The following is a 14,676-nucleotide window of genomic DNA, read 5'->3' on the forward strand; positions in this document are numbered from 1 at the left end:
CCCCAAACAGGCATGGATAATGGGATTTACGAAACACCACAGAATGGAGGACAATGGCTAGAAGGGCCACATCAAGCAATTCACTGCAGTTAGGTACTTATTTTCCAAATTTCTTGGCATAGATGAGTAAGTGCCTCCAGAGCAGCATCCGTTTGTTGAAACAGCTCTATGGGTATTCTGTGAATTCATGGAGCCTTGTTTTTTGCCACTTCTTTCAGTGAAGCTTCTTCCTTCTTCCTTCTTGATCATATGCCACCTTCTGAAATGGATGAACATCGACCAATTCTTTTTGGTACAGTGACTCTGTGTATTCCTTCTATCTTCTTTTTGGTGTTTCCTGCATCAACTATTTTGCCATAGAATCTTTGAATATTGCAACCTGAGGCTTGAATTTTTTTCTTCAGTTCTTTCAGCTTGAGAAATGTCGAGTGTGTTCTTCCCTTTTAGTTTTCTAACTCCAGGTCTTTGCACATTTCATTATAATAATTTACTTTGCCTTTTCAAGCTGCTTTTTGAAATCTTCTGTTCAGCTCTTTTATCTTGTCATTTCTTCCATTTGCTTTAGCTACTCTCCGTTCAAGAGCAAGTTTCAGAGTCTCTTCTGACATCTGTTTTAGTTTCTTCTTCCTTTCCTGTCTTTTTAATAACCTTTTGCTTTTTTCATGTATGATGTTCTTGATGTTATCCCACAATTCATCTGGTTTTCAGTATTTAGTATTCAATGCATCAAATCTATTCTTTAGATGGTCTCTAAATTCTGGTGGAATATAATCTAGGTCATAATTTGGCTCTCATGGACCTGTTTTAATCGTCTTCAGCTTCAACTTGAGTTGCATATGGGCAGATGATGGTCTGTTCCACAATCAGCTCATGGCCTTGTTTTGGCTGAAGATATTGAGCTTCTTCATCACCTCTTTCCACAGATGTAGTCGATCTGATAGCTGTGTATTCCATCTGGCAAAGTCCACATGTGTAGCCACTGTTTATGTTGTTGAAAAAAAAAGTATTTGCAATGAATAAGTTGTGGTCTTGCAAAATTGTATCATGCGATCTCCAGCGTCATTTCTGTCACTACGGCCATATTTTCCAACTACTGGTGATTCTTTGTTTCCAGCTTTTGCCTTCCAATCACCAGTAATAATCAACACATCTTGGTTGCATGTTTGGTCAATTTCAAACTGCAGAAGTTGGTAAAAAAAAAAAAAAAATCTTCTATTTTCTCATTTTTGGCTTTCGTGGTTGGTGAGTAATTTTGAACAATAATCATATTAACTGGTCTTTCTTTTAGGCATAGGGATATTATCCTATCACTGATAGCATTGTATTTCAGGACAGATCTTGAAACATTCTTTGTGACAATGAATGCCACACCATTCTTCTTCAATTTGTCATTACTGGTATAGTAGATCGTGTAATTGTCTGATTCAAAATGGCCAAAACCAGTCCATTTCCGCTCACTAATGCCTAGGGTACTGATCTTTATGCATTCCATTTCATTTTTGACAACTTTCAATTTTCCTAGATTCATACTTCTTATATTCCATGTTCCAATTATTAATAGATGTTTGCAGCTGTGTCTTCCCATTTTGAGTCATGCCACACCAGCAAATGGAGGCCCCAAAAGCTTTAGTCTGTCCATGTCATTAAGGTCGACTCTAGTTTGAGGAAGGAGCTCTGGTAGCATAGTGCCTAGGCACTTGACTGCTAACCAGAAGGCTGGCGGTTCAAACCCACCAGCCACTCCTCGGAAGGAAGGTTGGGCAATCCTACTTCCGTAGTGATACTGCCTCAGAAACACAAGGAGGGGTCGCTATGAGTCGGGGCCGACTTGACGGCAAATAACAACAACAACAACTAGTTTGAGGAAGCAACTCTTCCCCAGTCATATATTGAGTGCCTTCCCAACTGAGAGGAGCTCTGTAGCGTAGTGGCTAAGGCACTTGACTGCTAACCAGAAGGCTGGCAGTTCAAACCCACCAGCCACTCCTCGGAAGGAAGGTTGGGCAATCTACTTCTGTAGTGATATCGCGTCGGAAACCCAAGGAGGGGTCGCTATGAGTCGAGTTCGACTCAACAGCAGTGCGTTTGGTTTGTTTTTTTGGTTTTCCAACTAAGGGGCTCATCTTCTAACACTGCATCGGACAATGTTTCAGGGCTATTCATAAAGTTTTCCAGTACTATATCAATCAGTGTTTCACTGCTATTCATAAGGTTCTCACTGGCCAATTCTTTGAAAAGTGGATGGCCCTTTCCTTCTTCTGAGTCTGTCTTAGTCTGGAAGCTCCCCTGAAACCTGCCCACCATGGGTGACCCTGCTGGTATTTGAAATACCGGTGGCATAGTCTCCAGCCTCATGGCAATGCACAAGCCACCACAGCATGACAAACTGATAGACTGAGTGGTGGTTATTTTAGGCAGGAGGTTAAAAAAAGCAAAAACAAGGAGCTCTGGAAAAACAGAAGCTATATGTTAAGAGCTGTGAGCTTATAGACCTGTATTTATATCCTGGCTCTGTCACTTACTGTGTCCTTTGACAGGGAACTTACCTAACCTCTCTGACCTCAGTTTCCTCTCCTAAACAACATGGGGATAATAAAAACTCCACCTCACAGTTAAGATTGGGGTAATGTCTATAACATGCCTGACATGTAGTAAGTGCTCAGTTAGTGTTAGTGGTTGTCATTTTTTTATTATTATAATATATAATAATATGTAATGATTATATATTACTAGTGCAACCAAGTGTAACTAAGATTACACTTAAAATGTTGGCTGAAGTGAAAGAAGGCAGACACAAAAGGTCACATATTGTATGTTTCCATCTATTTGAAATATCTAGGACAGCAAATCCAGAGACAGAAAGCAGACTAGTGGCTGCTAGGGGCTTGGGATAGAGGATGGTTGTGGGGAGTCAGGGGAAGGAGTGACTGCTTGCTTAATGGGGACAGGGTTTCCTTTTGGAGTGACTGAAATGTTCTGGAACAAGATAGTGGTGATGGTTGTACAACATTGAGAATGTGCTGATGTTGTTGTTGTTATGTGCCGTCGAGTCAAACCCAACTCAGTGACCCTTCCTTGGGTTTCCGAGGCAGTATCACTAGGAAGTAGACTGCCCAACCTTCCTTCTGAGGAGTGGCTAGTGCATTTGAACCACCAGCCTTCTGGTTAGCAGTCAAGTGCCTTAGGCACTATGCCGTGCTAAATACCACTAAATTGTACACTTTAAAATGGTGAATTTATGTAACATAAACAATTTTTTTTAGTTGCTTGTAATATTGTTTGCTCTTCACAGTGTGGATCAGCCTCTATTATGTGGGTTTCTACGTGGTGATGACAGGGATCTTTGCACTGTGCATTTACACATTAATGTGGACAATCGACCCATACACACCAGATTATCAGGATCAATTAAAATCACCAGGTAAGTATTAGAGTTGAACTCTTTAGCCCAGTATCAAGTATGCCCAGAGACCAGAATCTCTAGACATTGACATCCATAGCAAAGCTGCAGCAGCAGTAATAACATTCAGTCCTGAATATAATGTCAGACATAAAATACTTTCTCTTCTGGACTGAAGCCCAGAGAAGCAAGCACTTGCCTGGGCCCACAGGGCTGCATGGACAGTGGGTCAGTGCTGGACAGCAATAAGAGGGGTCTCTGTGCTCATGTCTGCAATGACTTCTGAAGACACCCACCTCAGCTGCCTAACTGGCTTTGGAAAACATCCCAAGTGCATGCATAGATGGCCAGTCAGTTTCCTTCTATGAAGAAGATGACCCCAAATTATAAAGTCTGATTTTGGCTTTAGTTTTAATTTTGAAACAGAAGGTTTTTTGTTACACAGGGGAAAAACAAATGAGATTTATATTCACTTTCTTTATATTCTTATATATGCACATAGAAAATTTCTGGAAGGATAAACAAGAAACTTAACAGAAAGTAGGCCCAGAAGATTTGAAATGAAGGAATTGGAAGGGAGAAAAGAGTTTTTGCTTTCAATTTAATGTCCTTCAGTATTGGATGATTTTTTTCTGTGGGAATATATTACTTTCATAATAAAAAATTAAAATTCAGAATATTAAATTTTCTTTATGTGCCATACACTGCCCTGAACACTGACAAAGGAGTCAAAGTTAAGTTAAAGGCTTGAGCCAAAGGTTCAAGATGGTAGACGAGTATACACTCCACTCTCATTAAGGCAGCACTGGAATGATAGAAAGTAATTAACAACAAAACCATAACACATCAGAAATGTTTAGAAAAATTTAGAAGGCAACAACACACAGGATCAGATTGACTGAGTATACCAAAGATAAGGAAGAAGAAAACTAAGAGCAGAGAAAACCACCACCCAAAAGATCAATGATAAAAGTTGTTTCCCTAAGGAGCACAGAGAAGCCCAGGCTGGAGTTCACAGGCACAGAGAAAGGGGTGGACCCTGAAGGCCACCCGCAGGACATTGCAAACTGCTAGATCCCTCCCAAGTCCCAAGGATGCACAAAAGCTGTTACTCCTTGGGTAACACCTAGATTGGATGTTGGGGCCTAGGTGAGAAGCAGAGCAAGCTTGGAGTGACTCTAGACCTCCACCTTGGAGCCAAAGAACTGGGGAAAGAGGAGAGGAAAGACAAAGAAAACACTAAGCAGAACTTTATAATAAAGTGCGTAACTCTCGGATTAAGCTTTGTGCTTTAGCAGTTGTGGAGCTGCCCAAGCCCACCTGTCAGCTCTTGCTATTTACCCACAGCCCGCAACAGACCTTCCAGTAAAGAGCACAGCCTTTGGAGCAACAGACCTACACAACCACAGGACACGCATGCCATCTACCTCTAACAAATCCACCCAGTTCTTCATTCACAAATTTAAACTCATGGCTAAGGATTCTCAGGTAACTTAGGGGTGGGATGGAGCAAGAAAGAGAAGACCCATGAAGAAAAAGCAGAACTGAACCTGGAAGTAGCAGCAATAAATCAGAGATCACATGAGAATTTAAATAAATTTTAACTAGTATCCTCAGGAAGATCACAGATGTTGTATCCATTGGACAAGAACAGGCTATGAAAAAGGAGCAAAGAAAAAGATGGCTAGAAATTAAAAATATGAATGCCAAAATAAAAAATATCATGAAAACAATTCATGGTAGGTCAGCAATAAGCAAAGCCAAGCTGGTGGTCTGGAGGCTGAAAGTGAACAAATGATCCAAGACAGTTAGACAGAGAGCTAGAAGATAAGATAGCACATGTGAGGGAAAAGTTAAAGCCCTGGCTTAAAAATGTGAAAAGTGATTCTCACCAATAGGAAATCGGTTAAATAAATTGTACACTACTCAACTCACACAATTATGCAACTATTATGCAATCAATAGGAAAAATGTAGCAAGCCTATGAATTGAAAAGATGTTTTAAATTGGCATTGAAAAATGAAGAAAGTATATATGGATACAATGCTATTTACGGAACAACGAGCTCTAGTGGTGCAGTGGTTAAGGCATTCAGCTGCTAACCAGAAGGTCAGTGGTTCAAACCCAACATATACTCTGTGGGAGAAAGATGAGGTAGTCTACTTCCATAAAGGTTTACAGCCTTGGAAACCCTAAGGGACAGTTTTACTCTGCCTCATAGGGTCGCTGTGAGTCAAAATATAGATACAGATATAGATATATAGATATACACATGTACACATTTCTACATCTTTGTATTAAAAGGATGCACACTAAACTGTTGAGACTGGTGAAAGTGATGACTTTTGCTCTTAAACTTACTACACTTCTGCACTTTTCCTTTTAAAAATTAACATGTCGTTAGATTACTTCTGTCCTTAATCAATACCAGTGAAAACTTCTCAAATGTGTGTTAAAATACAATTTCATTTAGAAACTCAGTCTTGGATTCTGGAGTACTCAGTACCATTAACAACAGTGACGAAAAGGGCAACCACAGCTGAGGTAAATGCTTACTCGGGCAAAGCACTGAAGAAAACAATGTCCTGTCTTGCAGCTCAAAGTTGCTTGTCATGAGGCATGTTTCAAGAACTGGCAACCTGAGGGAGCCCTATGCAAATTCAAGACAGAATTGAGACAGTGAAGAGCCTACTGTGGACATATGAATCAGAGATAACAAGTACATCGTGCTCCTGTGAAAAACACATTGAATACACAGTTTTCTCAGGGTCAACTGGAGCACCAAACTCTCTGGCTAGTGTCATGAATCCCACGAATTCCATCATCAGCGAGTTCTCAGGAGCCTTCAATTTACGGTACTCAGCTGGTTCACATTTTCAGTTGCTTACCAAAAGGTGGTAGGTTTGAGTTCACCCAGAGCCACTGTGGAAGAAATCCTGGCCATCTACTTGTGAAAAATCAGCCATTGAAAACTCTATGGAGCACAGTTCTACTGTGACACACAGGGGGTCACCATAAGTGAGTCGACTCGTCAGCAACTGGTTGGTTGGTGCTGGTCTTTAATTCTTCACCATACATATGGCCTTTTTTTCATTGTGTTGCTGTCAAGTTTAACTCAATTCTAAATAAACCAAGAGAGGAAGTCTGGTTTGCAGTTTTCCTTGTACATGGGGTTTCCTTCCTCAAATTCTAAGGAACTTTAGAAGAGTTGGGTCCCTGCTTCCAGACATTAACTTTGACCAAAATCACCCAAAACCTTGGTTTATGCACCCATAAAAGTGGGGCAGTTCTGCATTCTATTCATCAATTTAATAGAAAACTGCTTGAATAGATTAGAAGAAACTAAATAAAAACTATGATGTTCTCTCTTTCCAGGGGTAACCTTAAGGCCAGATGTTTATGGAGATAAAGGTCTGGACATTTCCTACAATGTTTCTGATAATAGAACCTGGACTGACCTAACACACACTCTTCACAAGTTCCTGGCAGGTAAGGTTAAGAAAAAAAAAAAAAAGACTTCATATACTTTTGTTTTCATTTTCTAAATTAAATTTCACTCAGAAGCTCAAGACCAAGTTAAAACTTCTACACAACCTAGTCTGGATAAAAATCCTTAAAACCACCAACCAAAAAAATAAGCCTACTGGCATTGCATTGATTCTGAGTCATAGAGGCCCTATAGGACAGAGTAGAACCTCCCTTTACGATTTCCAAGGTTCTAATCTTTACAGAAGGAGCTCTGGTAGCATAGTGCCTAAGGCACTTGACCGCTAACCAGAAGGCTGGCGGTTCAAACCCACCAGCCACTCCTCGGAAGGAAGGTTGGGCGATCCTACTTCCATAGTGATACTGCCTCGGAAACCCAAGGAGGGGTCGCTAGGAGTCAGGGCCGACTCGACGGCACATAACAACAACCACCTTTACAGAAGCAGACTCTTTTATCTTTCTCCCATGGAGGAGCTAGTGGGCTCAAACCACCAATCTTCTGGTTAGCAGTTGAGCACTTTAACCAGTGCACCACCAATGCTCCTCTGCTAACCAGTGTTGTAGAGTAAGAGCAGCCAAAGAAGCCAGCAACAGACAAACCAGGTCAGTTTCCTTACTCATTTGTGCCTTTGTGATCTGGGCAGCTTATTCTCCAGCAGCCCAGAAGGCCAACAAAAACTGCTCTTCGGAGAAATACTACTTCCAGGAAAGTTTTGAGGCTCCAAACCACACCAAGTATTCCTGCAAGTTCACAGTAGATATGCTGCAAAACTGCTCGGGTCTGACGGATCCTAACTTTGGATTTGAAGAAGGAAAGCCGTGCTTTATTATTAAAATGAACAGGGTGAGTATTGAGAGTACCACGATCAGAGACTGCCGGTGAAAACTTCTAGAGCTGCACACTGAAATAGCAGGATCATGATGTTCAACTGCTGTACATTGAAACACACAGATTGAGGAATAAAGTTTCCTAGCCAGGGTTTCAAGCCATTTACCACATTTGCATATATTGGTTCAACATGTGTCCGTTTCGTTTGGCTCATGAGCGTACTCTCTAAAATACAAATTGAAGGCCAACCATTCAGACACAAGTATTTATTCATCAGTGTGTGTGTGTGTATACACACATATATGTGTTTATTTATTTATTTATATAAACATATAAACTCACTGACAGAAAGTTGACTCCAACTCATAGGACTCCCTCTTTGGGTTTTGGAGGTGGTATCTCTATGGAAGTAGATTGCCTAGTCTTCCTTCCAAGGAGTGGCTGGTGGGTTTGAACCACCAGCCTTCTGGTTAGCAGTCAAATGCCTTGGGCACTATGCCACCAGAGCTCCCATCAGTACATACAGCGTTTGGATATTGTCAGGCAGAATACAGCAGAATTGTTTAAAGTTAGGCCCTACCTTCAGGGCTAAGTGGAGAAGCACACGTACATATAACTCCAAGGCGGCCAAGGCAGGATGTAAGGCAGAGTTATGGTCTCAGTTGGAAGAGATCTGGCTATCATCTAATGCAATGGTTTCCAATGTAGATCACAGATTCATTTCTGCATATGATATTTACTAAGTACTTCAGGGTCAGGTACTGGAGGTGCTGGGGTGTCAACAGTCCCCAAGGCAGACCTGGTGTCTCTCACGGCCATAAAAAGAGCAAATGATGAGAAGGGCATAATAGCACTAATCTAGCCAGGGCACAGGAACTATTTATTTTCTATCTCAAAAAGTCTAAAGCCATACACTCCACTGGTGTAGACATCAAGGGTCCTTACTTTGAGCTGGAACTTCATCAGTGCTCTTTGACAGGTTAGACTCATTTCCCTGAGCCCTGGCAGGCCTTTAGTTGACTGATGTGTATGTCTAATAGAGTGCCCAGCTGCTAACCAAAAGGTTGCAGCAGGTTTAAGCTCACCCAGAGGCACCTTAAAAGAAAGGCCTGGAAATCTGCTTGTGACAAACCAGCCAAACCAAACCAGTCCATGGAGACAGGTTCATTCTGACACACACGGGGTCACCATGAGTCAGTCACCTTGAGGACAGCTGGTTTTAACACGCAGGGGCACATAAGAAGGACCCCAGAGGCTTACAGGAGGGAAAGGCTAGGGCTGGAGAAAATTCAAGGAAGGTTTATGGGAAAGGCAAGCCCTGTACCAAGTTTTTGGCACAAACAGGTGAAAACGAAAGGCTGGGATTTCAGATGGGAGGTAAATGCATGGGTTTGGAAAAGCACAAAGCATGTTTGGAAGGCAAGTTGGCCAGATGGGTAGAAGAATGTCTGCATAAAGGAGCTCACAATGAGGTTGGGAAAGTAAACTATGCAGGAAGGGGAAAGAGACAGGGAACAGTATGTTGATGTCTACTACCAACCAGACACTAAGCTGTATTTTAATACATTATGGAGGGCTACGCCTGGAAGTCAAACTAAGAAATCCATAGTGATGGCAAAGATCATGCACTACAGACTGGGCAGGCAGACCTGAGCTTCTGTTCCAGCTCTGCCACTTAGCAGCTTGGTAAACCAGAGCAAAGACCCTATATCCTAGGCCAAGCAGACTCTGGAGGGATTAGTCTTGTCTTAAAATATCAGTTACTTATATTTATTAGGGGTTTATTACAATAGGAACCACTAGCCAGACCAAAGGTGATGTCCTCACTCCCCAACTGGAAAAACAAAATCCTTGAAATGGCCCAACCTCAGGCCCTCAATAGGGAGGCAGCTTGGCTTTGTTTTCACATTCATAGACAGGGACCGCAGTGTGCATTTCCACAGTACTAAGAGGTTCCAGGTTCAGTATGTCTGTGAATATAAATGTATTTTCCCCTCCTTCTAGATTGTCAACTTTCTCCCCAGCAATGGTACCATCGCTCCCAGAGTGGACTGCACATTCCTGGTGAGTATGAATCTTCTCTTCCTAGTCCTTGTTTCTATATGTTTCTCTCAGGCTGTTACAGGAAAGGAGTGGTTAGAAGTGAGTTTTATTTATTTTTTTACTATAACATTTACAAGTTTCCTCTAAAAAGATCTCAAGTTTTAGCCAAGTCAGTCAATTGTACAAATAGCATACCCCATCATTTAAAAGTCTGTCACAAGACATAAAAACCCGGTTAAGAAATGTCTTCCTTATTGTTGATTTGCTTCAAAGGCACCTGGAATAGTTTATTACTAACATAGTTTAGAATGTTTAATGGTGATGTGGGGAAACCAAGATACTTTTAGCATGTGGTTTTATTCTTTTATTTGCAAAAATAAGTCCACATTAGAAAATCAAAGATGCCTGGACACAATTAGTCCAAAGGATTAATAGACCACATGACCCCCACCTCCACGACCCTGAGTCCAGAGGTAGATGGTACCTGGCTACCACATCCCACTGCTCTGAAAGGGATCACAATAGAAGTTCCTGGATACAGTAGGAGAAAAATCTGGAACAAAATTCAAAATAATAGAAAAAACCAGATTCACTGGTCTTACAGAGACTAGTGGAACCTCTGAGACTATGGCCCTTAGATATTCTTCAAGACTGGAATGAACTCAAGCTTGTGGCTCAACTGTCAGCCAGACCCTTAAGATGAACAGTAACACCAGGGAGGTATGCACTCCTTAGAACAATCAACCACGGTGATCAAAAGGGCAGCATTTGCAGAGCTCTTGTGGAGCTGTGGTTAAAGCATTGGGCTGCTAATCAAAAAAAGGTTGGTGGCTCAAACTCACCAGCTGCTCCTTGACAGAAAGATGAGGCAGTCTGCTTCCATAAAGATTCACAGCATTGGAAACCCTATGAGGCAACTCTACTCTGTCCTATGTTGTTACTGTTGTTGTTATGTGCCGTCGAGTCAGACTCGACTCACAGTGACCCCTCCTTGGGTTTCTGAGGCAGTATCACTACGGAAGTGGGTTGCTCCATTGTCTTTCCGAGGAGTGGCTGGTGGGTTTGAACTGCCAGCCTTCTGGTTAGCAATCACGTGCCTTAGGCACTACGCTACCAGAGCTCCCACTCTGTCCTATAGGCTCACTGTAAGTCAGAATCAACTCAATGGCAGTCGGTTAAAGCTCAGAAGGCAAGAAGGAAGGGCAAAAGGAAATGGTAAACAAAGGAAGAGGGAAGAGTGCTGTTACACCATGGGGATTAAAATCAATGTCATGAAACAAAATGCATATGAATTGTTGAATGGAAGACCAATTTGCTCTGTAAACTTTCACCTAAATCACAAAAAAAAAAAAAAAAAAAAAAAAGTCTACATTACCAACCAGAAACACACTGCCATTGAGTCAGATCCGACTCATAGTGACCAGCGACCCCTCCTTGGGTTTCCGAGGTGGTATCTCTACCGAAGTAGATTGATTGCCCAACCTGCCTTCCAAGGAGTGGCTGGTGGGTTTGAACTGCCAGCCTTCTGGTTAGCAGTCTAATGCCTCAGGCACTATGCCACCAGAGCGCCTACATTACTGAATAGTACACTATGATACAGAGGGTTGGCATTAATCTCAGGTATATTCCAATTATTTTCAAAACTAGTTAAAAGTACAGCATTAAAATTTTTTTAAATTTGCTTTCATAAAATACTTTCTAACCTTTCTTTTGACCATTGTATCAGAAACCAAAAGTTCTGTTGCTATTAACAACTGAACAACATAAATTTACAATGTAACAGAAACATTACATTGCTTTAAAGGTTTCATTCTTTCCTGGTTATGGTTATTTTTGTTTCTTTCCGTAGTTCTTTTAGTCATTTTATCCATATATGTAAACTGACTTGAAACTTTGACATAAAGCATTCTTCATCTAGTCTTCAAGCTTAAACTATATACACTGAACATTTTGCTAATTCTGATAATGAAAAAAAAGATAGATTTCAGGAAAACATGTTTATTAACTCCCAGAAAGTCACTCCAACTTTGAAACCAGTTTCAGCAAACCAGCTTTAACGGCTTCCATTTCCATGTGCAGATAACCAAGCAAATGCTCAGCTTAATTATATACCTGCATTTTCTGACTAAGGCTTCAAAACAGTAAATATACAACTTTCGATTAAAGTAGCCAGGGTTTTGCATACTAACAAATTACCTTCCCAATAGGACCTCCATACTGATTATAAAGACTAACGCTTTTGTAGTTAACTGCAATAAAGTCTTTATGTCATCACCTGCACAGCAACGCACATGGACAAGACTCTAAATACATACTGGTTTCTTCTCCTCAGGAGGAGAAGCACAAGGACAGCCAACCCCTTGATGTCGAGTACTACCCACCCAATGGCACCTTCAGTCTACACTACTTCCCTTACTATGGGAAGAAAGCTCAGGTATGCTTGCTTTGTTTTTCCCCTGACAACCACCACTTTCCCCCAAATCATCTCCAATTTAGCAAGGCTTAACACAAAGAAAGCAATGTTTTTATTTATAAAATGAAATAAAGCCATTACTTAACGAATGCTAGTCCTCACCACTTGATGCTCCAATGTTCCCCAAACCCATGTTCTCCTAACTACCTGAAGAACATATTCCTCTCAATGAAATAAGGAGCTCTGGTGATGGTTAAGGCACTTTGCTGCTAACCAAAAGGTCAGAAGCTTAAACCTGCCAGCTGCTCCATGGGAGAAAGATGAGGCAGTCTGCTTCTGTAAAGATTTACAGCTGTAGAAACCCAATGCAGGTCGCTACAAGGCAGAATTGACTCGATGGCAATGGGTTTGGTTTTTTTAGTTTCTCATGAAATACACATCAAATGTAACTCTAAGAGCCTCTCAAATCCTTTTAGACAACCACCTATCCATTTTAAGGGAGCTCTGGTGGCGTATTGCCTAAGGTATTTGACTGCAAACCAGAAGGTTGGTGGTTCAAACCCACCAGCCACTCCTTGGAAGGAAAGTTGGGCAATCTACTTCCATAGTGATACCGCCTCAGAAACCAAGGAGGGGTCGCTATGAGTCAGCACCGACTCGACAGCAGTGAGTTTATCCATTCTAAAGCCTTTCTTCCATTATCTCTTGCTTTTCCCTCTTCATTTCTACATTAATTTTCATCAACTGTTATTTTTACTGGCAACTGTTACTTGCCTGTCCCCTCTAGACTAATTCTAAATGAGGAAACATTTTTATCATGTATGTATTAAAGCTGATACCAATCTATTAAATAGGGAAGGTAAACTGAACTTCAATGTTGATTCAGAGACAGGACATACGTAAATGAACACCTCTTCATCAAATTTTCTGCCCCTGCTATCAATTTAACTAGATATTGATCCTTCCTTTGCTTATAAGGAACCATGGTGATGCAATGGTTAAGTGCTGGGCTGCTAACTGAAAGGTCAGCTGCTTGGACCTACCAGCCACTCTGTGGGAGAAAAGACCCGACAGTCTGTACAGATTACAGCCTTGTAAACGCTACGATGGCAGTTCTACTCTGTCTTATGGGGTTGCTAGGAATTGCATTTGACTCAATGGCACAAAACAACCCTTGTTTATATGATTTTTCCTTGAATGTCAAGAGATTCTTTAAACATCGATGCTTTTTGTACTTCTGTTTCAGCCACAATATACAAACCCTTTGGTTGCAGCCAAATTTCTCAACATCCCCAAGAATACACAAGTTGTCATCGTGTGTAAAATCCTTGCAGAACATGTTACCTTCGACAATCCCCATGACCCATATGAAGGAAAAGTGGAATTCAAACTCAAAATCCAGAAGTAAACTACCAAGAGTAGGTATATAATAATTTTGGTAAGACTCAAGAAGATGGTTCATAACCTGCAGCCTAATTTACAAAACCATCAATTTCTTGGTTGGTCTTAATATACCTGCAAGTTCCTTTCCAAATTACCTTTAAAAACATTTTACAACGCCAATCCTAAAGTCAATTTGGTAATTCCAGAGAAGCTTTTAGATGTTAAGTACTTGTGGTTAGTATTGGCTGTTTCTTATTACACCTTTATTCTTATTTCTTTAGATAGAATATATAGCTACAATAAAAATGTTTATCTAACATGGTAACAGTAAGGTAGCAACTATCCAAGCAACAGGACACCAAGATGATTCATCTCATTCCGAGAAGTCACGTTTTTTACTAGTTTTTTTCCCTGTACTTCAATATGGGAGCTCTGGTGGTGTAGTGCCTAAGACATCTGACTGCTAACCAGAAGGCTGGCAGTTCAAACCCACCAGCCACTCCTCAGAAGGAAAACAGGGCAACTGACTTCCATAGTGATACTGCCCGGGAAACTCGAGGAGGGGTCGCTATGAGTCGGATCCAACTCGACAGCAGTGAGTTTGTTTGGTTTTTATATTTCAGTATGAACCATTAGCCATTTTAATTGAAAACTATTAATGCAGTGATATAAAACATGACAGGATAATGTATATTCTGAATCCTTGCTTTGAAGAATACAATTCCTAAATTGTAAAAACATTAAAATCACTTATTCTATGCAAAAAAAGGTCGTATCTTCTGATATAGAGACAAAAGTAACTTAAAATTAAACACTTTCTTTTAAAAAAATATTTTTAAAGTTTCCGTTACAAGTTGGGAAAATTTTCAAAACAATGTTGGTGTGGGAGCTGTCAACTAAGAACACTCACTCATACTGACAGTACAGCAAAGGACACTTCCAGGACAGAAATAGCTATGGTAAGAACAATGTTAGTGGAGACAGCTCAGGGGGCAGGAATGCACAGGACAGGAGGACACAGGGAAGAGGTAACTATAGGGAGGAAGTGGGAAGAGACAAGAAACAAAATGTGTATGAATTGCTTTATGGAAAAGGAATGTGCTCTGTAAACTTTCACCCAAA

At 40.9% G+C, this 14,676-nt stretch overlaps 1 protein-coding gene across 1 annotated transcript in view; it reads left to right on the plus strand.

Annotated features, from left to right (window-relative positions):
• ATP4B (ATPase H+/K+ transporting subunit beta) overlaps positions 1-13,579 on the plus strand; it is a 21,419-nt gene extending 7,840 nt beyond the window's left edge. The window contains exons 2-7 of the mRNA XM_007942379.1: positions 3,293-3,421; positions 6,776-6,889; positions 7,531-7,730; positions 9,720-9,779; positions 12,091-12,192; positions 13,418-13,579. Coding sequence (XP_007940570.1) covers positions 3,293-3,421; positions 6,776-6,889; positions 7,531-7,730; positions 9,720-9,779; positions 12,091-12,192; positions 13,418-13,579 — 767 coding nt within the window. The remainder of the gene's footprint in view (positions 1-3,292; positions 3,422-6,775; positions 6,890-7,530; positions 7,731-9,719; positions 9,780-12,090; positions 12,193-13,417) is intronic.
• The last annotated feature ends 1,097 nt before the right edge of the window (positions 13,580-14,676 follow it).

Source organism: Orycteropus afer, unplaced genomic scaffold (assembly GCF_000298275.1).
Source record: "Orycteropus afer afer isolate SDZICR_OR568_19922 unplaced genomic scaffold, OryAfe1.0 scaffold00089, whole genome shotgun sequence".
Taxonomy (NCBI): domain Eukaryota; kingdom Metazoa; phylum Chordata; class Mammalia; order Tubulidentata; family Orycteropodidae; genus Orycteropus; species Orycteropus afer.